We start from the raw sequence: 26932 nt of genomic DNA, 5'->3' as shown, positions 1-26932 counted from the left end.
GTTCCTCGTCAGAAAGGTCATACGACATAGATACGTTGGGTTTTAGTGTGTTTCTCAATGCGTCTCCCGTTGACTTCAATACAACCGGAACCGCAGAGCGTGACTCGTTGACGCATTGATCCTTCCTTCTTTTTTAGGTTCCTGGTACAGAAACAGGAAATATAACTGCAGGATTAATCACTGTAAACTGTCTTTAATCTACACGATCTTATAACCAAAGTGCAAAGCTGACAGACAGGTGCAGATTTTTATTCAGCTGACTGAGGAAGCACCTTCGCAACTCACAAACCCACAAATTTCAGTCCTTAAAGGTGAATAAAACCCTTTACAAATCATCCCTTGATGTTCCTCAGTTATACTGCGATGTCTCACAAAGGAGCCTGCGAAGACTGTGGTGAAGTGAGGGTTTCAGTGAAACAGTCAGTTGCGGAGGCGGATTTTTTTGAAGAAATTTATTGGCACAGTTATAGCAGCAATGTGTTCTTGTCTAATTTTGATCCCGTAACAGTTTGGCAGTAAAAAAAGAAACAAATCTTCTGTCTAATGATGACACTTTGAGCTCAGTTGAAGTGATTGTCAGCACAATTGCATAAAGTGCACATGCACACAACATGAAGAAAAAGTGAGACTGAGAAACTGCTTGAGTTGCTGCGTTGGAGCTACATTCCTAGTGGTTTAGTCTGAAGATACTTGCTGTTTATAAATAGATGCAGTAATGTATGATAATGGTTATGTTTTCAGGGCCTTAAGGAGGTGAAAATAAAATATATTACAATGCTTTTAAATGGTAACACAGCTGTACCCAGTGCTCATGTTGTTACATTGTGATGTTGAAGGAAAGGTAAGATACTGAAATACTGCACGTCTCTGCCTTTGTACAGATAAATATGTTAAATACATTCTGTGGAAGTATTTTTCAAAGGACAGCATTAACAGCCACCAAGCGGATTTAAAGAGACAAATTCTGGCCAGTATTGCACACCGGCGCTCGACTCGTTCTGACACATCAGCCGCTCGACTCTGCCAGCTCCATAGCAGGAATATTAGAACATCCACTTGTCAGAGGACCGGTCCAACAGCTTCCCCCCACGCCTCAGTAGAAAGCGGGGTTTGTGTGCTCGATGACGCAGCGCCGGCAGTGGCGTCGAACGAACCGCAGAGCCTCTGGCGACACCTCGCAGTCCTGCACGTTTAGCAGCTGCAGCTCGCAGCAGTTGGCTGCCAGGGCTTTGAGTCCTCTGCCCGTGACGCTCTCGCACGCTCTGAGGCTCACTCGCCTCAGGCCTTGGCAGTACATGGCCAGCTGCTCCAGCCCGCTGTCTGACACCAGCGGGCACTTCCCCACATCCAGAGACTTGAGTTTGGGGCAGCTCCTCGCCAAGTGGCTCAGGCCGTGGTCTGTCAGCCCCTCGCAACCCCTCGCGTTCAAGTAGCGCAGTCTCGGGCAGTAGCGGGCCACGTAGCGCATGCCCACGTCAGTGATGCGGGTGCAGTGGGCCACGCTCAGGTAGCGCAGGCAGCCCTCCAGGCGGGCGACCTCGCGCAGGCCGAAGTCCCCCACCAGGCGGCAGTCGCTGAGACTAAGCTCCCTGATCGAGGGGCAGTGGAGAGACAGGTGGCGCAAGGCCTCGTCTGTCAGTCTGGTGCAGCGGCGCAGATACAGGTGTGTCAGGCGCGGGCAGTGGGAGGCGATAGTTCGCAAGCCCTCGTCCTCGAGGGAAAAACAATCAGTCATGTCCAGGAAGTGGATGGAGATCTGCTGGCCGTGCAGAGGGGACAGCTGGAGGGAGGCCTCCTGGGTGAGGCTGATGCAGGTCACCTTGGAGCAGCCTGGAGGAAGAGGAAGCACAGATCATCATCCAGGAGAGTGTTTTCATTTAAAGGACAATGACACAGATTTTTTGCTTGTTGTAATAATTCTTCTTGTTTCAGGGATGGGGGAAGAAATCTGTAACATTTTGATATAATTACTGTTTTACATATTCATAATAAGTTCTTTTCAGTCACGTCCATATTGCAATGAATTGTGGGTAGTCAAATCTTTGAAGTCCATTAAAGTATGCACCCCAGACGAACTCTCTGGATCTCTGTGCAGAAAGTCTGCTTGAGGGCCCTCTTGGACTGGATGAACTGTGGGTTTGGACTGAACTCAGCACTCGCAGGCTTCCCACAGATGCATCCGCAAAGTCTGCAGGTCTGTGAGAGTCGGGTAGTCATCCAGACATTTGGATACAGCCTCAGATAAATCAAGAGAGACTTTTCCAAAGTAATGTCCTTTTTAACAAATATAATATGATTTAGCAATGATATAATTCCCCGTTTGAATTACTGGTTGAGTACAGTGATTTTTGGCCGAGCCTAATGTTAATACTTTTGAGGATCTGCCCGTAAGTTTTTCTAACTCTCCAAATCCGAAGCTGATTTCTAACTGAACAGACTGTACGACCTTGATTAGATGAATTCAGACTACTAAAGCCTGATATTAGCTTCAGATAAAAAACATTTTCATGAGGGACAGACCGTGAGTGTTCCTGTTCAGAGTCTTTGTGGCAAATATGAACAGTTTGGTTGTATTGTTTCCTGTTTTATTTTGTAAGGTTAATCTTTGTGTGTCACGTTGTGTTCCTTCCTGTCTTCTCTTTCTGTCCCTCCCTTGTGATTGTCCTGATGTCCTGCGTTCTTTCTGTCTGAGCTTTTCTCTGTTTGCACTTGGTTTAATTTTTTTTTTTTTAATGTTTTGTATTTCCTTGGTTCTTGGTTCTTCCTTCTGCCTGATTTCTTTTCATTAAAGCTCGCTTGTTGTGCCACCTTTTGCCTACCTGGAGTCTGCGTTTTGGTCCCTTTATGCTACAACTTACTCAGGTTGATTTTATTTTTGAAGGCTCAGCTCCATTATTAGTAGCCACTTGAGGGCGCCAGAGTAAAACCTGCTCTATTTGACCCCATGCATGCAATTGTTTGAGTGCAAACAACTCCATGAAAAACCAAAATTGTGGTCATGGAAAGAAATCAAAGGCTGATGTCCTTAGCAGTTAGCAAAATATGACTTTGATTTCATTATTTTGTGCCTTTTAAATAAAAGCCAAAAGGTTTTTAAAAAGGCTATTTTTACAACAAAGGCTTTTCTTCCTGGTGCTAATGGTGCAGACGCTGCCCTGCCACCAGACTCCTGTCCAAGTCAATGTTATTTGTGTCACTTCCTTAATGAAAGCAGCAGACCGCTCGCCTTACTCACGTTGAGGTAAGTTCTGCTCTCGGCTAAAGAAAGCCTTTCTTCTCCCACATGGGAGCTCAAGGTTGGCAGAGCCTCTCCTCCTCCTCTAATGATTTTACCAGCTTTGGCTGAGAGAGACTGAGATGAGGAATTCTTTGAGGTAAAGCCACACATGTGCCTTAATAAAAGTGAGTCAGCCTGCCATGACATCAAGGTAAGATGGCTTCGATATGGATTATGAAAAGTACCTGAGAGGTTCAGGTGTTCCAGGCTGGGGCAGCGGGAGACCACCTCAAACACAGCATCGTTGGAGATGTTGTAACAGCCAGCGACCTCCAGGCGGCGTAGCTCCGGGCAGCACTGAGCCACCACGTGCAGCCCGCGGTCGGTGAGCCTCTTGCAGCCGTTCACCATCACCGTCTCCAGGGTCAGGCACACGTTCGGGGTGTCCTGGCACAGCCGGTGGGTCAGCACCCTGATGGCTCGGTCGACGTGAAGCAGCTCCCCCGTCAGGCGCACGGTGCTCCACAGCCTCGGGTCCCACGCCAGGTTGTACCACCGCCGACACACCCGTGCGCAGCGGCACAGCTGATTGGTGGAGAGGTGGGAGAAGATCTGCAGGAGAGTGTGGTCGGGGAGGAGGTCGATGGGGGCGTGGTGGTGGCTTTTCGACTGGCGGGAGCGAGTGTGGGTGCCGGGTTGAGGGTGGACCACAGCGACGGTCTCGGCGGGGGCGGAGGAGGAGGAAGAGGAGTTGGTTTCATGGCCGTTGCTGGAGAGGGCGGGTGAGGAGAGGGAGGAGGACTTGGAGGGGAGGATGAGACCGGGGCTGGGAGTGCTCAGAGTCCGTGTGCTGGAGTCCAAACCTGAAGAAAAGGAAAGAAAAGAGAAAAGAGAAGGAGAGAATTAGTGTCTGAAGACCAAAAAAAAGTTCAGTAATTCACATTTTTTTGGCTTATGACCCTTTAAAACTAAGAAATGTAGAGGTAAAACTATGTAGGTGTGGCTTCTTCAACTGTTTTCTTCTTATTTTCATCATCTTGCGACCCATCAGATTTATCTTTTGGGAGGTTCTGACCCTAAAAACTCTTCTCACGCATGCCTTAAACGATTTGACATGCCTACAGTTTTTTAACATGAACTGGTTCAATGTCGTCTGGTTGGAGAAAAATCTGTGAAATCACCCTTTTTCTTCTGTAGGAGTCAAGATTGTAAAATTGTTCTTTTTTCATTTGCGTCCATTTGAAAAAATAAGGTTTCATAAATCTGAACGTTAATGTCAAGCGTGAAGTCTTTTACTTTGAAGTCTCATACTTTTTCACAGCAGTAAGTAGCGCAGAAATTGAAAATCGGACCTTAACTTTTTGTCTTAGACTGTAGAAATATTTCGAGCACATCATCAAAGCTTCCCAGGAATAAATTTGCAATGAATACTGTTTTCTCTCCTTCATGTGACTCATGCACTTTTAATTTCCTACATTACCCTGAATGACTTCTGCCCTCAATGACTGTACTGTGATCTGTGGAGAGAGCAGTTCATGTTGATCCAGTTGGTAAGTTACCATAAACGAAGAGTTTCCGTGAGACTTGAGACGGACTGAAGAAATAATGGTCAAAAACTGGAGCAGAGTGGCTGAAATATAAAAAACGTTTAGCCAAAACATATTTCATTAAAGGGAAACTTAAAGGTGCAACATACTTTACTTTTACAAATAGGGGGCAGTATATCGCTAGAGTAACCGCTAACTGCTGCTAACTGTAGCTGCTGTTAGCTAGTTAGCTCAGTTAGCTAGCGTTCTGGACTTGGAGCTCGGGAAGTGTTGGTGTTCACATCACCAGCACAGGAACTTTGGACCAGCGCGGGCTAGCTGGTTAGCATGTTAACTTCAGAAGTTATCTCATAATGTCATAACTGTAATTTATTCACATTGTGTTGATAATATTAGTTTATTATATGTAAATTCGTACATATTGCACCTTTAATGTTCCAGAGGCCAAACTAGGGTCACGTTACAATAACACAGGATCCTCCACTTCCCATAATGCAACCTACAGCATCGTTTCATTCGACACACCCTGCCTGGTAAATGCCAATATCTTTCGAACTCCTTGCCCTCAGTTCCTAATGCAGGCTTTCTGTGAAAAAAAACTCAAGTCTCCGAGCCCAAGCTGAGATAACCCTCGGGTTATTTTCTCAAGACTCGTCAAAGCTCCCTTCAGAGCCACAGAAGACATCACACAGCTGTTTTCACAGGCTGACTGGAACTCCCCTTGAAAGACTTCTCCACTGATTGAGCAGAGCACAGATGCAGCAGAACGAGAGGTATGTCTCTTTTATTTCACATAAAACCTGGAGTCTACACCACCCACAATGAAATGTGGTTCAGTGAGATTTAAGTGTGTTATGCGAGTACTGGATACTGTAGTCTTGACCTTCTGGCCTCAAGTAAAGATGAGAAGCAGGCTACAGAGGTGTGGTACGCTCACTTCTTCCAAACTCCAATCCCTGGATTGTTTTCATTTTTAGACTTGTAAGTCTTGAGACACACAACCAGCTGATTTCAGTGACCTTTGCTCTCAACAATCTGCGTACAAATAACACAACTTCACACTTTCAAATTGCGTGCAATGCATACTCCAAACTCCAGTTTTGCGTGCATGTGACATGCCAGCAAACTTTTGTGAAGAGCAGATCTGGTGCTGTAATGATTATCGAAATAAACACATAACGGTCGCAGTTTGGTCAGGTTCAGGCAACAAAAGATCTTGGTTAGGTTTAGGAAGACATGCCATTACATGCATGACGCAAGTTAAACATGGTATGTCTGTTTATTTACGGATAAAAGTTAAAACAGGTCAACATCGACTTGTAGTTTCACACGGGACATGAACGACGGCCTCCTGGGTTAAAGTCAATCTATGACCGCCAACCTTCACCGTACTTGGACGTTCTCACTCTTTATCCTGCCCGACCTCTACAGAACTAAATGGGAATGAATGCCGTCAAGTGCATGCAACATAGGACTCCTGCATGCAAAAAAGTTCCCCTTTAACCAGTAAACTGATGTTGATGTGTTGGAGTCATGGACGAGATGGCTCTGTTCATTGCTGTGAGAGCTGCTCGGTGGTGCATGAGGCCAGAGAAGCTTGAGTTCCCGGGTATGGAAAAACTTCTGCATTGTGGGTCCATAGAGACTTCCACGGACCGAGCTGGCTAACTTGGATTGAGATAAATGATTTTATCTTGTGGCTCTTCTACTCTCTCCAAATTTTATCGAACCGAATTGATCATATAATGACAGTGAAACGAGTCATTTTGTGGGGCTTGTGAGGCTCGTTTTACAGCCGCTTCTTTCACAATGTAAGCTTACGGGAAAAAAAGTATTTTTGGGCCCCAGTGCGTCATGTGACGATGAAATTACACCGTTTGGCCGCTGTGAAAGTTGGCTTCAAATCCTGGCGCTCTTCATGGGGGCTGGGTTAAATTGGTGGAATGCCCCTTAAAAACACAACACGTGTCGTGGCTGCATTGTGGACGCTGGACTCTCCCTTTCTCGACTATGATTAATTTATTTCTGTACGACTCTTCAGTGACGTGTTGCTACATATTTACCGTTGCTGTTTTTGATCCCTGACACTCATTTATTCCATTAATCTCCCCCATATTTATGTTGGATATGACATACTGTCACATTACATTATCCAGTTATTTGTGAGGATAAGAAAAAAGCCAAGAGCAGGGTTCATCGTGATGGTGCCAAAGCCACACCAGCTTTTATCATCAATACAGAGTTTCCATGGATCCCGTTATCATGTTTTTCGGATGTTGGGGGGAAAAAATGTGTCACATTTATCTTCTTTTCGGGCAGCAGTCACAGGGCCTCCTCATCAGATGAACTCTGTATCTTCAAAGAGACCAGCTGAGGATTTTGGTGCTGTGGGCTGACAATGTTGCGTTATCCCTGTGTAAACACTGAGGCCCTCCTGACAGATGTGCGCTGATTGCCGCCGCGTCTGAAGACGCAGCTGTGAGGAGCGCTGGCTGGATCCCATCACCGTGGCGTGAGACGGCGGAGCCCTCCGCCTCGTAAGCCGGGGCGTCGGATCTGATTCCCGGGGTCGAGCCATCACACTGGGACACTGAGTGCTCTTCTCTGATGCTATCTGCGCCTCCTCGTCACCCCTCCAGCTCGTCTTGTCCGCTCTCGAGGAGCTCAGTTGGATTGATAGTCATCACTAAAAGCATTTCAAGTAGTCACGAGAATGATGTCACTTACAGATGTCCAACTGTGAGTCCGGGCAAAATATGATCTTTTAAAATCAAGATAATTCTGTTTGTTTGAGACTAATAGTCAGGTGATGATGAGGGAAAGTCGAGAATGAATCTCTGTTTTCTAATTTCTCCAGGGACTTGCCTTCAAAGAAAATATAATAATATGAGTCAAAACTATTCTCGAGACAATTATTCCAAAAGCAATAATAGATATATCAGTTTTTATCAAAGACTGTTTTCTTAAGCATTCAATATTAAATTGAAATTTGATCAAAATATTTAAGTACAACAAAACACCAACTGACCCTTTTCCACGACAAGACCTTTTTAAGGAACCATTTTAGGAACTCAACAACTTCATCCACCTTTGGACGGCTCAAATCTTCTTCCAGTTTTTAATTCCTAAAATTTCCTGACCTTCTATTAAACAAAAGCCTCACGTGTAGAGTTCATTCAGACTTAAAGAAGGCCTTGATTGTTGCTATCAGTGTTAGGCCCAGGACCTACTGAGGTTGAGTAGATATTGCCGAACATTGCTGACTTGTAAAGCAGAAGCTGCAACCATATATAATTGATTCATCTTGACGTAAGCTCTCGTTGTCTCTGGGATCAACAGTTGTATTCTAAACTAATATAAAGACTGAATATTTGAGACACTAATAGTTATGTGATGACAATGAATCATTGTGAAATGTGTGAATCCTTTTGTTCCAAAAAAACTTCAGCTCTTACTATTAAACTGTCTTAGACACAATAGACCAAACTCCCTTTTTCAGTGGTTGCTAGTTTGTGGTTCGTAGCCCTAAAATAGTCTTAAAGTGCTTAAGTACTTGATTGATGGAGGTTGAATTAACAGTGTTGGACATTGGCTGACTGGTTGAACACAAGTTTTCAGCGACTGAAGGTATTTCAGACAGGCAGTAGTCACTAGCATCAATGTCAGGACTCTGGGTGTGAATACCTGGTAATGTTATTGAGGTTTGAACAAAGCAACCCAATTTTCTGTTGTCACAATGCTGTGCTCATGCTCTGGTTAGGTTTAAGCACAAAACCACTTGGCTTAGTGTTTGGAAAGATCATGTTTTGGCTTAAAATACCGGTCTTGTTTGCCACAAACAGCCCTGGAAATTGTCCCGAGGTCTTTTTAATAATATCCAATGATGTCGCGCATACAAATGTAGAAAACCCAGTCTTGAACTGTGGTCACTGGCTTGGCAACACTATCCCCTCCACCTCTCGATGTGCGAGCCAGGTCATAAACATGTAGCATGAACGTTATATTACGCGCACTGTAGAAATGTCAATATTGCATGCATGACATGTACAAATGTGAACATATCAGTGGTTTGCAGGAACATTGCCAACATTTTATCCCGATGACTGGGCTGAATGAAGCTCATTTCCCAGCAGTGAGATGAAGAGACAATGGAGGAAGGTTAGTGAGGATAGCTAAAGCAAAACAATGGAAAAAGTCACTCAGCAGATCTTCTATATTTTGTTAAGATATACTAAGCTTGTTGTTGAAACAGACAGAAAGTGTTGGGTCAACTCTGTGGTTATGTTTAGTTTTTCTACCTACCTACTATTCTCGTGCTTCCCACAGACTTACACTGATATAACTCTGTTTTAACCCACATTTCTACTCCCTGTCATGCAGACAGAACCATGATTGAACCATGTTGGTTAATGGATGCTTCAGGACCGACAGTCAGCTGCTTCTACACACTGTATGTCAGCATCAACATGACAAATGGACAGCATCCTGTCATGTCATGTGGATTTGTGTGCAGGGACTGACAGCTGGGCAGTGACAGCATCCTTACGACTGTCCTGCTGGATCTGTATTCCAGACCCCGGCTCGGTTCCGCCTCTGATGACATCCACAGACTCGTCCTCTCGGGATCATGTCCACAGATTCACCGCTACCTGAAAAAAAACGCCCTCTCGTGTGCCTTAAAAAGTCTCGCTCGCATCCAAACTCGAGCAAAACAAAGCGTGCTGCTGAGCACGAAGCTCTGCGTGTTAATCAAACTCATTTCACTGAGCTTACAGAGGACGCTGGGGTTTAATCATTCTTGCGGGATACAGTTGACCTCAGTTTGGGTTTAGTGCATCACGTCTCCTGGGTGGTCTGCCTCTGATTAGTTAACCTTTAAATGTGTAGGATTATTTCCTTGAGGTCATCGAGCTTATTTTGGCCTGTGTTCTTCAGCTTCGTACAAAGGATTTAATGGTCTGAAGTCATTATAAACACCTCATCTATTTCGAATTTCACACACCTGTCCAAATATGTCGTGACAATAGCGGTGCGGGGCTTTTTCTGTTTATTCAAGTACACTGCAAATATTGCGAGATTCCTGAGTTAATACCAAGTGATTGTGGATTTATCATGCCGGGAGCCACACACTACGCAACACAGAGCTATACAAACAAGTGGAAATAAGTTGATTTTTGCTGGTTCTATTCAATATTTTCAATAAATAATTAGTATACTAACTAGAAGTAGAGCGCACACCTTCTTCAAGGCCTAACAGCTCCCTTTTTTCATCAAGATCCTGCATTATTCCCTGAGAAATTAAAGAAAATGTTGAAAATAACCTATCACGCAATGTTAAAGTAAGAAAACATTTCTGGATCCGTCCCTTAATCCGGATCCACACCAACAGTTAATTGGATCTATTCTGAGCCGAGACCCATCCTCCATCCAAGTTTCATAGAAATCCGTTCTATAGATTTTACGTTATCCTGCCGACAAACCAACAAGCAAACAATAGTAGGGATTTTGGACTCAGCCAGTAGCTGAGTTTTGGCTTACACTAGTAAAAATGCTAACATAATGCCAACCAAAACAGTGGAAAAAGCTCAGTTATCTCCAACAACAACTTCTCCAACAAGCTAATTAATAACACAAAGATGTCAATGAAGTTGATGTAGGAGGGTTCAACTCTACAAGAACAAGCTGGCTGCAGGCTTATTAACGTCAGCTGCCTCTGCTGAAGAGTAACTGGCTTGCAGGCGATTAAACATGGTACACTTTTTTGGCTATAACTAAGATATTATTTATGTGACCAGGTGTTTCCTCAGTCCAGAGGTGTCTTTGTATTTTTTGCATTACAAATATTGCAGGGAGTGTTGCCCTGACTCTCTGTAACATTATCGTCACGCTAAAATGCGCTCTCAGGTGCCGATATTAGCACTGATTAAAAATAAATCTGTACTCAGTTGTATGTAATTCGAGTTCGGTACCCAACCCCACCTCTGACATCACTAGAAAACGAGTCTTTGTCATGCAAAAATCCCCACATCCAGCAGAAGATCAGATTTTCCACAGGGCCATGTGCAGACACATTTCTTGAGTCATTAGTTTTAATGGATGAGGGAGGCGTTCCTTTAATGTCCAAGTCCAAACTAATGCATTCAGAAGACAAACTCATCTGCCACCGGCTCAGGAGCAACTTCCAAATGTCGTAATTACATGTGTCACTGATCAGAAGAGCGCTCCAAGCCCGGAGAAACACAGTGCTACTAATTAAACTACAACCAACCCCCGTCCCTCCTCTCACTTCCACACAGCTGGTGGGAGAAGTTAAATGAAGACAGCTTTCAGGTTTCTCAGTGGGTTTTGGATACACAGCACCTGGATCTCTTTAAGGACGTGTAAGTGTTATCCGTCTATGTTGTCGAGCATCTGTTTATGCAATCATCGCTGAGTATCGATGCTGTACACACAATAAGAACTGTCGGACTTCCAGACAATGATTTTATGACCAAAATATTCACTTTTCGTTCAGATTTTCACACTTCATCCCCTCCAGATTGAAATAACTTTTCCACTTGGCATCCGAAGAACCTCGACCAGGTTTTCAGTGTGTGAAGCTTTCTGTCTGATGCATTTGCAATCCACATTTTCTCATTTTCTCAAACAAACAGACAAGGACATGCAGTCTAACACACTGTTTAAAGGCCAACCATGCAGACACAGTCTAAATAGAGAGCTGTGGAGTTAAGACAGAAAAAGTACGAATGCGAAATGTTTGCCAGATGAAGTTACTACTGTACCCTCATGAGGAATAAACAGAATTCATCAGGTGCAGATAGTTTATAATCACTCCTGAGAAGGTTGAAATCCTCAAATCTGGAAGCACATTTTACACTGAAGTGCATCCTCCCCTACTAAATTTCACTTGAATGAAACACTAATACTTCTGGTATAACTCCCATATATAGTTGCACTGTGCATAACTTAAAAAGTAAAACTAGTTTTTCTCAACAAAAACTTGAAACATTCTCATTTATCAACGTCAGCGTTAAGCAGAAAAGTTCACTCTTGACCTTAAAAACAAGCCTATTGTTACTGTAACTGAGCTTTCATCTGTATCACCATGCAAGTGTCCCTTGAGTTATGATTGTTTAGTCTACTCCAATTTCTAGAGCTGTCCCAAATAACATTTCTAAAGCTCCAGAGCCTCAACTTTGCTGTTGTTGTCACTACGAGTCAACATGGAGGCCATTTTCCTTTGACGTCACGCTCAGCGTCGGAAGCTGATGATGTTATGTTGCTGTTTTTTTAGGTTGTAAGTCATATAAACCTGTTGAATCTGACAAATTATAATTTTTTTTGATTGATCAACAACTGAAAAGATGATGGATTTTCACAATCATTGTCATTTCAGTCTTTAATCAATCAGGAGGCACTGATTGATAACAATCACAGAGTGTGATGTCAGAGGAAAATGGCCGTCACGTGTCTATTGAGAGACGAGGACGCGACAGGAGACATCAGCCACTTTCTGTCACGGTGTTATTTTTATGTTGATGTGTTCATTTCTTGCTGTTTATCAGCACGTCTTTCGGTGCAGCTGACGCAGCGTCTCCTTCCTCTGCATACTCATTTGGACGTCAGTTATCATGGCAACAGTAAAAGCATTCAGGCCAGCCTCATTTCCAAAGGTCAAGAATGAACTTCATGCTTAACTTACAAGCCAACACACATGAGAAGACCACAATCATAAGAGCTACTGAGCTTGCATGTCAACAGATCTATCTCCATGACTCTATCTGCTAATGAGGACCATCTGATACGAGTAAAAGCTCCAGAAGACGCTAATAAGTGCACCTTGAGTTCGGAGCGTGCAGCGCGGAGCAATAAACCCCCTCGTATCTCTCGGTTATGGCTAAATTCTGTATAAGTCAACCAGTGGTGTCATGTTTTATATCTCTGCATCGCTACAAACCTATCATTAACAGAACAAATACCATGCAGCTGTTATACTGCTCTTGAAGGCAGCGTGAGTGCAGATGGTGGAAGATTCAGTTTGGTTAAGGAAATCAAAGGAGAAACAGTGGAACATCTGGTCTGTACCCTGGACAAAGAACAACGGAGCAGTGGTGAAATGAAAGAGAAACTCATGCATTTTGAATGCGCATATAGCCACAGCGAGGCATACTTGGCTGAAATCATTTGCCACTAATACCCAAATCTACGCTGATCCGCGGCAGTGCCGCAGCAGGATCCCATTAACATCAACTTAGCCTTCCTTCTGAGGCACATCTGGAACGCGCTTTGAAACCAGCAGTTCAATGTAAATCAATTGAAGTGATCACTGCAAAGACAAGATGCCTCGCGTGATGAGGCGGCGCAGCTGGATGTTCGGAGCGATGTCGCCCTAATGACAAAAACCTGATGAACTTTTTGGAAAAAAAGTAGCGCACAAAAACAGATTTTCGGGGAGTCATTTGAGGGCCTCTTTAAAGAAAATACGGGCAAGAGGAAAAGAAAGAGGGAAGATAAATTGGCAAAGGAGCTTGCAGACTTTACCAGAGACAGAGACAAGTGCACAGGCAGGGTCAATCCAGACTTTGACGCAGCCTGGTCATAAACTAAAGCTATAGGGATTCTTTTCAGGATCTTGCAGTGCTGTGAAGCTCTGCTAAGACCCACGTCTGGAGCTCGCAGGATTATTACTGCTGCATCTGGCAGAACAGACCAATCCATTACCTCAATGCCATTAGCCCTGTGACATGTTCCTGCTCCGCTCTGCGAGCTTCGCCGTGCTTCCTCCCTGCCAAGACCGTGACAGGGGCGGCGTTGTGCATGCGAGGGAATCAGAGATGCTCATTTCCTAGTCAGGAAATCAAATCCACATCAATACAAGAGGGGCGAAGTGTAAAAAAAAAAAAAAAAAAGTTGAAGAAGTATCAGCTAATGAAAAACAACCAGGCAGCAGGGATTTGACTGAAGGAGAATAAAAAGCACGATTGATTTATCGGCGCTAAACGGTTACGTGCTCCAGTTATTTGAAGGGAAACATCCGACTGAGAGAGAGAACTCCTGGGATAGAAAACATCTGTCTGTCTTGGGTTTTATTGAATACATGGAAGTTGATATTACGGTACAGTGTGGCGGCTGGGCTATCAGCAAAGCCTTCACTACAGGAAGGTCTTACGTCACTGGACAACCTGAAAGACAATAGGGCCCCGCTGGTTCCTTTACAATGTGCACACTTGGACAGGAAACAGACTCCTTAGCTCCACACAACCCCCAAAAACTCCACTACTTCTCGACTGCAGCTATTCTCACACTCACTCAGTCTCGAAGAGTCATCAAGAGTCACTCTTCGCGACACGAACGGTTTCCTCAAGGGAGTTTTCTGCCTCTTTTTAAGCCCTTCTGTCAGCTCAAAAGACACAAACGTCTCCGCGCTCTGCCCTCGTCACTTTATAAATCCTCAGCTGAGGAGGACAGCAGACACTCAGATATCTTAAAGCCAAGATTCACAGGCGTGATCTACTGAAAGGCAGTCCTTCAAAAAACGAACGTTTCAGTGCGACTATTCATCACGGCGCAGATTTTTCCAGGACAGAGATGACAGTTCAGATCCAAACGCAATTTGGCATCGTGTAGAAAAATTCAAAACTGATGTCACTTTTTACAGGTTGTTAAAGCACGATGTCAAAGATGGGGCGACACGGTACGAGAATCACGTGCATGAAATGTCTTTCTGTACACTTTATCCTTTTTTGGCAGAAGCGTAAGAGGAGGGCTGGGGCGCGGAGTGACAGTCGTGTTAAATGATTGAGGGTAACGTTGGCTGCGCGCAGCACGGAGAAGAGCTGCACATCAGACAGGAATGGAAAAGCGAGCTCTGGCCTAAACGGTTGATTTGGTCGTGATGAGGAGCAAATGTAGTGATCTCATGTGGTTGAAGCACCAGAACAAGGGAAGTGCTGGAACTTCTGCGGTTTTAAACTTCTGACCAAAAAAAAAAAAAAAAAGGGTTCACTTTAACTTCAGAAAGAGGTTGTTTTGTCTCAAGTGGTAGAAGTGCTGAAACAGTCTTCAAAAAGATCATTTGTAAGAAGAAGGTACAAAAACATGACAAAATGCTGATGAAGTATTATTTTATTTTATGTGGTTTGTAATGACTTGAAAGGAGTAGTTTGAAATCTGAGGAAATACACTTAATCAGCAGGAGTGGGATGAGGAGTCTGATGCCACTTTCATGCCTTTATGCTAAATGCGAAGCTACAACCAGAAGGGGATTAGCTTACGTTAGCATAAAACTGGAAGAAGCCAAAACAGCACGGCTCTGTCCAAAGTTTAAAAAGCGCCACGTAAAACCAACCATTTGACATTTTATGGCCAAAGTCCTTTTTGGCCAGTCTTCCCACTCAGGAGCCATCTTGGAAACGTCCACGGGCACAAGACCAGGCCCCTGGTCTTGGAAACTTCACTTCCAATGGTTTTAAAAACAGAATAACCAGTCAAATCTGGAGGTTTAAAATGGTTTTCCCAACAGGTTATACTTCTATTATGCGGGCACATGATACCGCAACAACAACGTCTTCATCCGCCATCTCTGGCTCAACAGATTTTCCTGTTAATGGTTTTTCTCCTCTCTTATATCGTCTCCAGTTTGGTTGAGGTATACTGGTGCTGGTAGTTGGGTTTTTCCAACCTAGCATGTCAGACTAAGCTAACGTAACGGACTGCTAGCTGTGGGCTACCTTTATGTTTACTGTGCGAACATGAGAATGGACACCATTCAGTGATTCTGTATTTTCAGTATTCACCCTGTAAGCTAACCGCTAAAACATCCAGGATCCACGTTGGCTATCTAGGACGGGACACGTGTGGTGTTCCTGGACGAGGCCGAGGTTAAACTCTGCACCGTGGCGAAGGCCGAAGGTTTGACAACCAAAATAAATGACTTTTGAGAGCGATCTTTTCTTCTTCGTATGAAAGAGCCAAACATTCAAACTCATGCTGGTTGTTTAAAAAACGTGGAGACCCTTTCAAGAACACTGTCTACTTTTTCCCCTTCAATTTCGTGCCATTGCAGCTTCAGCCACAACTGACACTTCCCGGCTTACGTAATGAAACAAACCACAGGATGAAAAAGAAGGGGAGGGGAAGTCCGATGTGTCAGTTCAGCTGGTTCACAACTGTAGTCAAATTGCCACATAAAAGTCCAAAGGCCCAGGTGTATCACAGTAAAAACATCACTCGCCAGCCAACAATCTTAAAGGAAGCAAGCGTGCGTTTCGGCCAGGTGGCGTCTTTCCCAACTCCTGTCAAACGTGCTCCTGTAGCACGGCTGAAAAAATGTGACCCTGTTGAAGAAAAATGGCAAACGCATTCAAAACAACAGGGCCGGTTCTTCCTCCCTGAGACAGAGAACGAGAAGACGGAGCAGTAATCAGAGAAGAGTTATGAGATGGAGCTCGCTGAACTGCCTTCACTTCGCTTCCCCTCCTCCTTCGCCTTAACTGCTTTCACTTGTTTTTCTTTTTCTTTTCGCCGCCGTGTTCTGTGCTTTTTCGCTCAGATTTCCTGGCCCTGGGAGCGGTGGAGAGGAAAGGGGAGGAGCGAGGACAGCTGATGGAGAAAATCTGGGGAAAATAGCTTTGGCATTCTTTGCCTCTGTGTTCTCTCTTTACGTAGACAATTTCCAATGAGGTCTCGAAGTAAGGCACTGATATTTCTCATTGCAATTTCTCAAGGCTTGTTGAAAAAAAGTCTTAAAATAACTGCAGGCAGCTGCTTTAACTTAAAATGGAGAAAGGGGACTGCTTTTTCCCAACTTCTCGAGTTGAGCTGTTGACTTCTGTGCATACAAATCAGAACAATCTGTAAACTGTATCCTCTAATCCTCCATAAGATAGTTGATCACCTGCCAAGTATTTCCCTCCAAAAGCAGATGCTCCTTCATCTAAACAGACGTCTCCGCCTGTGTGAGAACCTCAGCAGAACAAATGCAGCATCGAGTTTCACCAAATCTTCAAAAAAGATAAATTGGTTACACCGCCCTCGTGGTTTTGCCCAGAGTTGTACTTGGCTTAAAAGATATACCGCTGTAATGTCACTGACGAATGATAAAAAATTACGTGACAACAACTTAAATCTTCTCTCTGCAGCGACACACGCAAACACCCCTCGCAGCAGCCTCTTTCGTATTTTGGCACGGCGAGAATCAACAGTGAAACACTATATATCCGCTAAGGTAAACACAAGTAAATGGGTCATCAGCGCGTGAGGTTAGTTTACAGACGGAGTGTGAGGGATTTGTTGCCTTTGGGAGGGCAAAAATATGAACATGTTGGAGACTTTTCTGCAGGCTGTTTAGACTGCACGGCTGACCCTCGCGCCGCCTCCGCAACAGCTAAGTGGGAGTGCTGTACTATGACTGATCGGTTTGAAGAGGGCGTGTTGCTGTAATATAATTATACCGAGGTCTGTCTTTCCAAACATTAGGTTTTTATCAGCCAGAGTAATTGGAAACACCCACGTGGGTGCGCAGAACATTTAATTTGCAAAGACTATCTCCGCTGTCGAATGAATGTAGTGCAGTAAAAAGTAAAGTAAGTAGTGGAGTTGATGTATGAAGTTGCAAAGCATGGAAATACAAGTACAAGTACCTCAAAATTGCACTTAAGTACAGAAAGGTCATTAATTCATTAAAAATATCTTCTTCTTTTTACATGATTTGAGTTTATTTACATTTTAAACATCGCTGAATGTTATTCCTGGAGTACGACGGTAATGTTTACAGGGCAAAGTCACTATATACACTCAATAATTACTCGCTGGCAACAAAGCTAATGTCAGTAAAATAAATATTTGTACTGGCATCGCAATACAGAGTGAGTGAGGAGCGCGGACATTAGTCGGTGTAAGTATGTCGGAGCCGTCAGTCATTCCTCCTGTTCTCTGTCCTCCTCCCTCCTCCTGAGGTGATTCACTACCTGCAGGCATCCTGCTGCTGGTGGAGGGATGAAGGGCTGAATCGTCTGAATCAGCAGTAGTTTATAAGAGTTTGTGAAATTTAAAGATCTGTGGCGAACTATGATAAACAATGACACTACATGCAGACTTCTTCATTTGGTTTTTGGCAAGCTACACGCTTATTGGCGCCACTTTGCTGTTAGACATGATTACTGCTGCAGCTCCTCGGCTGAGCTGTTACATTAGCTAGCCTCTCGTCTATGAGTAGATTGACGCTTATGTTTATGTGTTTATGATTTTGGGTTGAGCTGTCCCTTTAAGTTACTCTTTTAGCTCAACAAACCATATAAAAACCCGACAAGTCCTCCACATTAAATTACAAAATCCATCTATTGTCTGTGTTACAAATATTTGGCTACAAAATAAATGAGCTTGATGATGTGACAATGCTCTTTAGTTCTGGGTTTAGGGAACAATCATGGTTTTGGGTTGAAGTAAATACTTTGTTAAGGTTATGAAACATCGTAGCTCGAGTTTAAATGCAACCTTTTTGACATGCAGGTTTGAAAAGGCAAGATCTTATTGCCATGTTTACATTCTAACATGCTCATCTTTATATCAGAGAAGAAGTAAAAATGCATATAAATCATGACGTGTTTACTGTGTAATCTTTTACTACAGTGCTTTCTAGCGTGGAAAGACTAGACTAAGATTTTCCCCCCTCACTGTTATCACTGTTTCTTTGGTCCTTGGCAGACAGAAAGGAAGTCAGCATGTTCATTGTTCCCACCATTCCCTGTTTCCCAGCTACCTTCCTGGTGCCATTATAAATGGGTGAAGGAGCTGACCCCGAAGCATGGCTGCTTTGACACGATCAACGCCCCTGTGAGTCTGCGTTACATCAGTGGCTAAAGCCTGGCACGGGCTCCAGCTGATATAGGAGGATCAAAACCGGTGTTTTAAGAGCTACGACACGCAGGCCCAACATCTCAGGGTGTTGTCAGTTGAGCTCCTGCCATGTCTGAGCCACATTCCTACGGTACCCTGAGTTGGGCTGTGCCAAAGCAAACCCTTGAGGCCCAGACAGGGTCACGGTGTAACCCCTGCTGGGAGATACTCAGTTTCATCCCACAGGAAGGATTTACTGTCCAGGACTGTGCCTTTCAGTCTGCAGCTAATAAGCAACTCAACTGGGTCAGGCCACCACAAGCCCGTCTAAATAATAAATGAAAACAGAGACACGTTGAAAAAGTTGCCAGATGACTGCCCGACTCGGTTTGTTTTCAGGAGGAGAATGAGTGTAACTTCCTCATGTTGATTTTGTTGGAATACATGCTGGAAGACAGGGAATGGCCTACTTTTCCATCTGTGCGCTGATATTAGAGCTGGATAATAATTCAATATCATGATTTATTGACTTTACAGCCACATTGTGAAGAGTTTTGAGGTGATTATAGCATCTTTTGGATTCTTCTGGTGGCATAAATTTTGAGTTGACGAAAAATGAAACAATTCTGGTTAGAGTCGGTGCCGTCTCCAGCCATTCATTCTCACTGGCTCTGGTTTGGATCTCACACACAGAGCTTTGAAAGAGAGATCGTGTATCCTTTTTGAAAGAGGAATTAACAATGTTTCTCTTACAAATGAAAAGTTGAATCCTGCAGCATTAAAGCAAAAATCTTTCTCCATTCAAAACACTTAAGGGTTTTGCAGATACAACCTTACTTGGTCTGGTATGACCAGCAGCTTATGGTGGATGATGTTAGCTAACGTTAATTGACTTTAGGTAGTTATTTCCTGTGTAGCTGACATTACTGAGGAAGTTCACTGACTCGATACTACTACTACAACTACTACAACCCCTATTTCATCAACCTGGCAGCTTTCTGTTCCGCTTTATGCGCCTAACTTTGGGTCGTTTGGAGCATTGCAGCCAAATATAAATTGGTTCCCAGCTGGAACGAAAAGTGGGTCGTACTCTGCAGGTTGTTGTGCATTAAAAACCGATGGAAACATGGGCTGATTGAATCAACCAATCATGTCGTTGCCTATAAACATTAAATCTGTTCTCATTTCTGCTCCTGTCAGCTGTCGTTTCAGCACAAAATCGTTCCGACCCTCCTCCACCCCATTCACCTCCAGTTCATCCTTGCCAATGACCAGGTCGAGCTAATCAAAGTCCACCTCAGGGGGTTTCCAAGACCGCTCGCAGCTTCACCTTCCCTCTTGAAATATAATGGATGTCACGATGGGGCCCAATCACCAAGGACATACAGTATATTTCACATCTCAAGTGCACATGGCAGTAAAAAGTCTCTCCTGACTGAAATCTGATGTACTGCATAAAAGTGAAGCTCTGTTCATTGCATTGAACACCAGTTTGGCTGCTTCAAATGTGATTTTGCATTCATTTTCAGCACCCTGAAGTGCGACACTATTGAGAAACTTTCAGAAAGTCTTTTTTAAAATTGTGATATTGGTTTCTACCATTTTGCCCGCCATATCTGATAGAGCAATGCACTTAAAGGTGCAATATATGTAAGAATTGGCCACCTGTTGAATTCATACTCCAAACATATAGGGGGGGCGGCATATCAACTGCTTTCTGCTGCTAACAGTGACTGCCATTAGCTTGGTAGCTCAGTTAGCCGTACAGCTAGTGAACCGGAACGGGAGCCTGGAGCACTTAAAGTGTTGTTGGGACGAGGAGGTTTTCTGAACCCAGACAGTGGGACCCAACAGAAAACAATCACAGGGAGCAAAAAAAATGTTATTTCTTCACATTCTGTTGATAATTTTAGTGAATTTTTTGATTACTCTCAGCTAAAATTCTTAAATTCAACAATGTTTTATCTCAGTAATGTAGAAAATTTGTTTTGGAGCCACACAGTGTTGTCTTGTAAGATAAAAACAGGCATTCACATGAGCCAGTTACTTGAACAAAGCCTGTGAGGCGAGGAAAAACAAGTCTTTTATCAGGATAAACCTTCAGCATGTAGCATTTATGTTCTTTCTCCTGCTATCTGCTCATCAACTTCTTTGAAATGTTTCATAAAAAGGTGTCTCAAAGACTGTAGATGTAAATACATATGACATAATGACTGTTGTGTGTGTTGCCAGAAAATGTGTTGTTAAAAACTAACTGAGCTGACTGTATAAATGCAGCAGTGACACGCCTGCATGCATGAGGACACTGTGTAAGACCCTAATATGAATGCTCCCAGTGTGTGGTGGGGGAAACAGCCCAGACTGCTTCCTGATTAGTTTAGTGGACCACAGGATGAGGTGGGCAACAACTGTGTGATCTGCCACTGGTGTGCGAGCACGTGAACCGGGGGTGCACGAGTGTGCATTTGTGTATGTGTGCGCGTGTGTGTCTTTTTAAGGAGGGGGGATTTGCCTGTGGCCGTGGCGGTTCCAGACCATGTAATTACTCCCACTTAGCATGGAGAAAAAAATAACAATTTCAGTCATAACACAGGAGGCAAATTATGGTTGGGAAGCCACTGGCCACGGTCTATACTATATATTTCTATCTGCGCAGGTTCTTCTGAGCAGACACATTCAGAACAATTATCAATTTCCCTAAAAATACTCTCACTAAATGCACACATCCAAGTGCGTCAGCATTTCCAGCCGAGTCAAATGAGTGACGGTAATCTGCCTCGCAGAAGCGCGGTACGTCTCAATCTATATTTAGTGAGGTTAATCAGTGAATTAACCTCACTCAAACAAACTAATTGACACGCGTCTTGCGTGAAACCGAGAGCACATCTGACGTCTCGTGAGGAGCTCGTTCTCCTCCTCTCTCTGAGAAAACACCTTGAAATCTTCAGCTGACTGACAGCCATAAACACAGGCTGGGCCTGCTATTTGTTTTTCTTGTGGGCAGCTCCAAAACCACAAGAATACTACATTCATCACGCCAGAGCAAATTTAAGATTGGTGATGACAATGCAAGGAGAGGGAGCGGGGCGAGTGTATATATGTGTGTGAGCGTGCAGAGCAGCCGGTGAGTCACTGGTCAACTCGGAGAAGGACGGAGAGACCGCAACACAAACAGAGTGACCCATGATGTATCTGCGGGGCGTTTCGATAACATTTTGATCAAAATCAGTCAGTCAGTGGTCGCTTCACGTGGTTCTTGGATTTCATCATCGCTGTCTTACTCATATTCTTTAAACATGTCAACCCAAAAATACTCAAAGCCTGTAAAGCGCTGTGAGATAAATGAGCTGTAGGATGCTTTATATCTATTACAGATAAGCAGAAACACATTTAAAAAGGTGCTATAAAGCTAATGAAACATAGCCTGCCGTGCTGAAATGCTTAAAGGGTAACTCCAGATTACAACTACATTACCCACAATGCAACTATCACTGGAGGCAGTTTATCAGATTACACGCAGCTTCCTCTGGAGCCACACGAGGGTTTATACTACTTTTTCACATGTGCAGTAGTGCTCTCCAAGACCTGTAAACACACTTTAATGTGTAACAACTGGTGGGGTTAGTTAGTTAGTTAGTTAGTTAGTTAAACCCAGAGGTTACTGGATAATGATCATGGTTAAGCTTGTAGATTCAGTTCAAGAATTTCCTCTGTAAACAAGTTTATTATAAAAATAATTGTGAATCATAAAACAGCCACGTTGACACCGTGTCGTTTTTTTTTTTTTATGAATCCATAAAGCAAACTTTGATTTCCTAGAGAGCACAAGCACCTGTCATCGCCGTACTTTCAAGCCATGAATTTCAGAGATTTTGCTCCGTCCTTTTAAAAAAAATAAAATAAACTTCCGCTTTGACAGGATTGTTAAAAGTGTATCAGACAGATCCGCATCATGACGACTGCTGACAGGAGGCTTTAAAAGGCATCCGTCAGCTGCAAAGTATTTTTGAACCATTACAGCGAGCATCCAGTTTACACTCGTAACACACACACACACACACGCTCCTGACAAAGACGAGCAAAGTCAGCCTGCCAGGTTTTTGAACGATCGCCTGGGCAGAAAAAAGGAGGCTGGGGAGGCGAGAGGGAGCCAGAGAGCTGCATGGAGAGGAGTAACAACAGCAGTAGGCGAAGCTCTCTTTCCCCATTTTCACTCCCCACACCTTCTCCAGCTAAAAATCCCTCTCGAGCACATGTACCTCCCCTCTCTGGCAACGCTTTGAGCCTGATACGACCACAGTTTAGATAAGCATTCTTCCACAATGAGAAGCCAGAAGTGTGTGTTTTTTTTCTTTCTTTTTCTTCTCAAACAAAGCCCCGAAGAAATGCCTTTGGTTTCTGGGTTCTGATGAGGAGCTGTGAGTTTGTTTTCAATCTCGGGTTATCCCGGGAACACACAGGTTTCTCTCCAAAAATAGGCAGCACAGAAAAGTGGATGGCGGGGGGAGAAGAAGAAGAAGAAGACGAGAGGAGGGAGAGAAGAAGAAGGGAGGGGAGTTTGGTTAATGAGCACCAGATGCCTTACCTTCGGTGGTAGCCACATTCTTTGGAGCTTTAGTTGGTGTATGATCTGTGCTCGAACTTATGTCAGAAGAGATGCTTGAGCTCCCTTTACCTGCAGGGGGAAAGGGGAAGAAAAACAAAACTGCTGAGACACAGTATAGAAACTTTAAGATGACAAACTGCACGGCGTGATTTACCGGTTTTACCCTTTTCATTTAGGCGACAACGCCTTTTATCCTTAAATCCTGAAGAGCGTCTAGCAGAGATAAGCTGGAATCTCATCATCTTTGATGATGTCTTTAATACAGTAAGCAGGTATGAAGGGTAAAGATATATAAAGCCCATCCGTCTCTGCTTTCATGACTTTTATGTTCCTCAGTTTTGTAGGGACGGTTAGCCTTGGCACACGCACAAAGTCCTTGCTGGTTTGTTTAAGTTAGTGTCCATCTTTTTGATATTTGGAAGAAGAATAAAGTCTCCCGAAAATCCTCTTTCAGTGCAGAAAACCCTCCTGCGCTAGATACAAGCAGTCTGTCTTTAATGAATGATTTGCAATTAAATGTTTCATTCTTCTAAGGTCGTGCAGTTCGTACAACTGCCACATGAAAGTGCTTTTTTATTACGTTTACGTGAATTTACGGCTCCTTACAACCTTGTATTATTAGATTGAGGATTTGGATTCCTACGCAGGCAAACAGGAGAGCTGCATTTCAAAGAGATATCCTCTGAATGTGTGCCTCCGCTGCCAGAGCACGACAGGGCCCGACTGCCATGGTGACTGCAGGCTGCCTGCGGAGTAGTTGTTTATGGCATTTCGTTCCTCAGTCAGATCATAAATGCAGCTTTGTGGCTTTCCTGAGACTAAGTGTGCGCCTTTCACCCAGCACGACAAGGCCGAAGAGGTACTCTCGAACAGTCGCAGCCACATGCACATCAAGCGCGGCCACCTAAACAGAACCGACAGTTCCCGAAATAAGTCGTAAATATAAAGGCTGTTGTCGGGAGGGGAAAATGCAGACGGTGACGCCAAACACAGACGCACAAAAGACAAATGATTGCGCAGATAGGGCTGGGCGATGTGGACTGAAAATGAATATCGTGATAGTTGTAGGCTGTATCGCGATACATGATCTATATCTTCATATTTTAAAAATATCCTCAAAATGCTGGGACTGGAGGACAAAATCAAATATGACAATACTCTAGGACATTAAATAATATATATCAATATATTTCCCAGGCTTACACGGATAGAGAGATCATTTTAAACTGATGCAGCTCATATGGTTTGAGTATGAATGACATGCTGTGGTGACATCACTGAGCCGGCACATCTGCTAAGGCTCCTTCAGTCCACAGAAATGACTCAGAAATCCATGAAGAGCTTGCAGATGTCAACCTAAGACCATTTTTCTAATATCTAAGCAGAGCAGACAGCACAAACACAAGTAAATATATTTCAATGTTAAACTGGTTACAGCATTCCTTCGCAGGGCCGTGTGCTCGACGCATGTGGAGCTGCCAAAAGCCGATTGTTTTTCTGTCTTTCTAGAGAAACAACCTTCACAAAAGCTGCTGCTTCCTGTCTTGTGCTTATATAATGTGTTGGTGTGGAGAGTTGCTGCATAGCTGTGACCAGTGTGTAATTAATTGTGGAGTCACACTTGAAAACAGATGTGGACAGAATGAAATTACAGAAATCCGCACTTGTAACTAAGATAATGGCGTTTAAACACTTTCAGAACTGAATAAACGTAAAATAATGCAAATATTAAAGTTACTTTAAGATTTTTCAGAAGTCGACCGCAGATTTGATCGCCAACACTTTCTCACCAACAGCAATTCAATGTACTAAAATTCTGTAATTACCTCACTTTATAGTAGTTTTCATTGTTAGTGGTGGGGTCCGCCATTCCTTACTGCCTACCTATGTGTATGGGATTCAGCAAAAACCACTTGTGTGCAGGATGACATCAGATTGAGGTTGGAAAATATCAAAAATTACATTTTTTAAGGAGAAAAATACAAATATTCTCTACATGCTTCATCTTAGATGTCAGCATTTATTGGTTTCTTTAGTCTTCAGCACTTTAAAGGTGCGGTGTGTAGGATTTAGGGAGATTTACCAGAACCAATAAACCAAACACTTTGGCATTTGGATGCCATGAGAGTGGGTATTAAGTTGGTTGCAACCTTCAACCACACCACTAGATGGCACTATACTTTACACACTGAACCTTTAAGCTGAATATTTTTAGGTTTTTAGAGCACAAAAGACCTTCGAAGACATTAACTTGAGTTGTGTTGGGCGTTTCTCACTATTTTCTGGTGGTAATGGTTAATCAGTTAATTAGCTGGATAATCAATCACGGAAATAATTACATATAGTTATAGTCATATGTAGAAAATAAAATAAAAAACTAATTATGTTTGTTGCAATGCAAACAGTTGCTCAAACAGCTTCTAGTAACACTGTTGACTCAACCAGGACTGAATCTTGAGGACTTTGTTTGGTGCATTACTTTCTTTTTCCAATAGAAGGAAAAACTGGCGAACATCTTTGAGTGTTACGATAGTAAACAGTCTCAAAAATGTGTATCCACCACTAGGAAATCCCGAAAAATCCTTCAGCTGGTAATCAATAGCGCTTACATCTTAAGTTTCACTTCCATCTGCAAAGTGATTCGTAAGAAAATGTCAAAGCACTTTTGTTGCTAGAGGCTTACTCCAAAATGTTTGTATGTATCCGTGCACTTATAACTTAAGCTGCATCATTGCTGATGGTCATTAAAGGGATGTTTTCATGGTTTTAATTGGGAAAGTAAGAAATCAAAGTTTGCACTGAGTTTGGAGAATTACAATCTCCACACGTCATATTTTTCCCACCTGACTAATGTCTGTTAACCTGAGATATGAGTAAAACGTTGTTTGAGAATTCAGCTCAAGAAGAGCTCATATCTTGTGATAGGATCTGCTCATGTACCTCAACAGGCTGGATTCCTAGGTGGAGCAGGTCCACTTGTTATTTTTAACATCATGAGCTCCAATCTTTTCTCTGCAGTTATTGACTTAGGAAGAGAGCACACTGGAATGTTATTTATACAAACATTTCTGCTCTGGAGACAGAAGTAATGCGTTAGGTAGAGTCGGACCAGTTTTTTTCCTCTGAATAAGTAATGTTGAAGATTAGAAGTTAGATGAAAAACACAGAGGAGGTTGGGGGGTAATATGAAGGCTAATATTCTTGGTACTGAAGTTGATCCATGCCTATAGCAATGAAGGGGAGTTTGTCATGGTTGGAGATTGTATCAGAATTATGGTATGTGATTCTTCAAAAATGGATTTTGGTTATAATAATATCACAAAAATGCTGTTTATCCTCTGGATTTAAGCCACATTCCAGTGGAGGGAAACACTTGAATACATCTGGTAGCCTTGTTGCTGTCCCGTTATTAATATTGAGGTAATTTTTCAAAACTATTCCTCATCTTTAGTTACTTTCTCCTTATAAATAAGAGAGGAAATCTGGATTCTCACGTTTGCTGTGAACTTCACCAAGTAGCTCTGATTCTTCGGCTCTGCCCAAAGATCCAAAGAGGAGCTGTTTCCTTTTCACTAATAAAGCTATTTTGTGTCTTTGTTTACATGAGGATGATATGGCGTTGACCAATGTGCACAAAATGGCTGCCAGACAACCTAACAACAAAAAGTGGACAAAAATCTCAGGAATTGGCTCCTTTAGAGATAAGACTGATTACACGTGCCCAAA

The 26932-nt window shown here is 43.3% G+C and overlaps 1 protein-coding gene across 1 annotated transcript in view; it reads right to left on the bottom strand.

The window, feature by feature from the left end:
* Positions 1 to 446: 446 nt before the first annotated feature.
* The window catches only part of LOC311249652 (F-box/LRR-repeat protein 7), a 28988-nt gene continuing 2502 nt past the window's right edge, over positions 447 to 26932 (bottom strand). Inside the window, exons 2-4 of the mRNA XM_084340861.1 lie at positions 23186 to 23275; positions 3463 to 4080; positions 447 to 1830 (exon numbers count right to left, since the gene is read on the bottom strand). Of these exons, the coding sequence (XP_084196987.1) occupies positions 1094 to 1830; positions 3463 to 4080; positions 23186 to 23275 (1445 nt within the window). The 3' untranslated portion in view covers positions 447 to 1093. The remainder of the gene's footprint in view (positions 1831 to 3462; positions 4081 to 23185; positions 23276 to 26932) is intronic.

Source organism: Pagrus pagrus (assembly GCF_965226575.1).
Source record: "Pagrus pagrus genome assembly, chromosome: 20".
Taxonomy (NCBI): domain Eukaryota; kingdom Metazoa; phylum Chordata; class Actinopteri; order Spariformes; family Sparidae; genus Pagrus; species Pagrus pagrus.
This window is presented reverse-complemented; position numbering and strand designations above follow the sequence as displayed.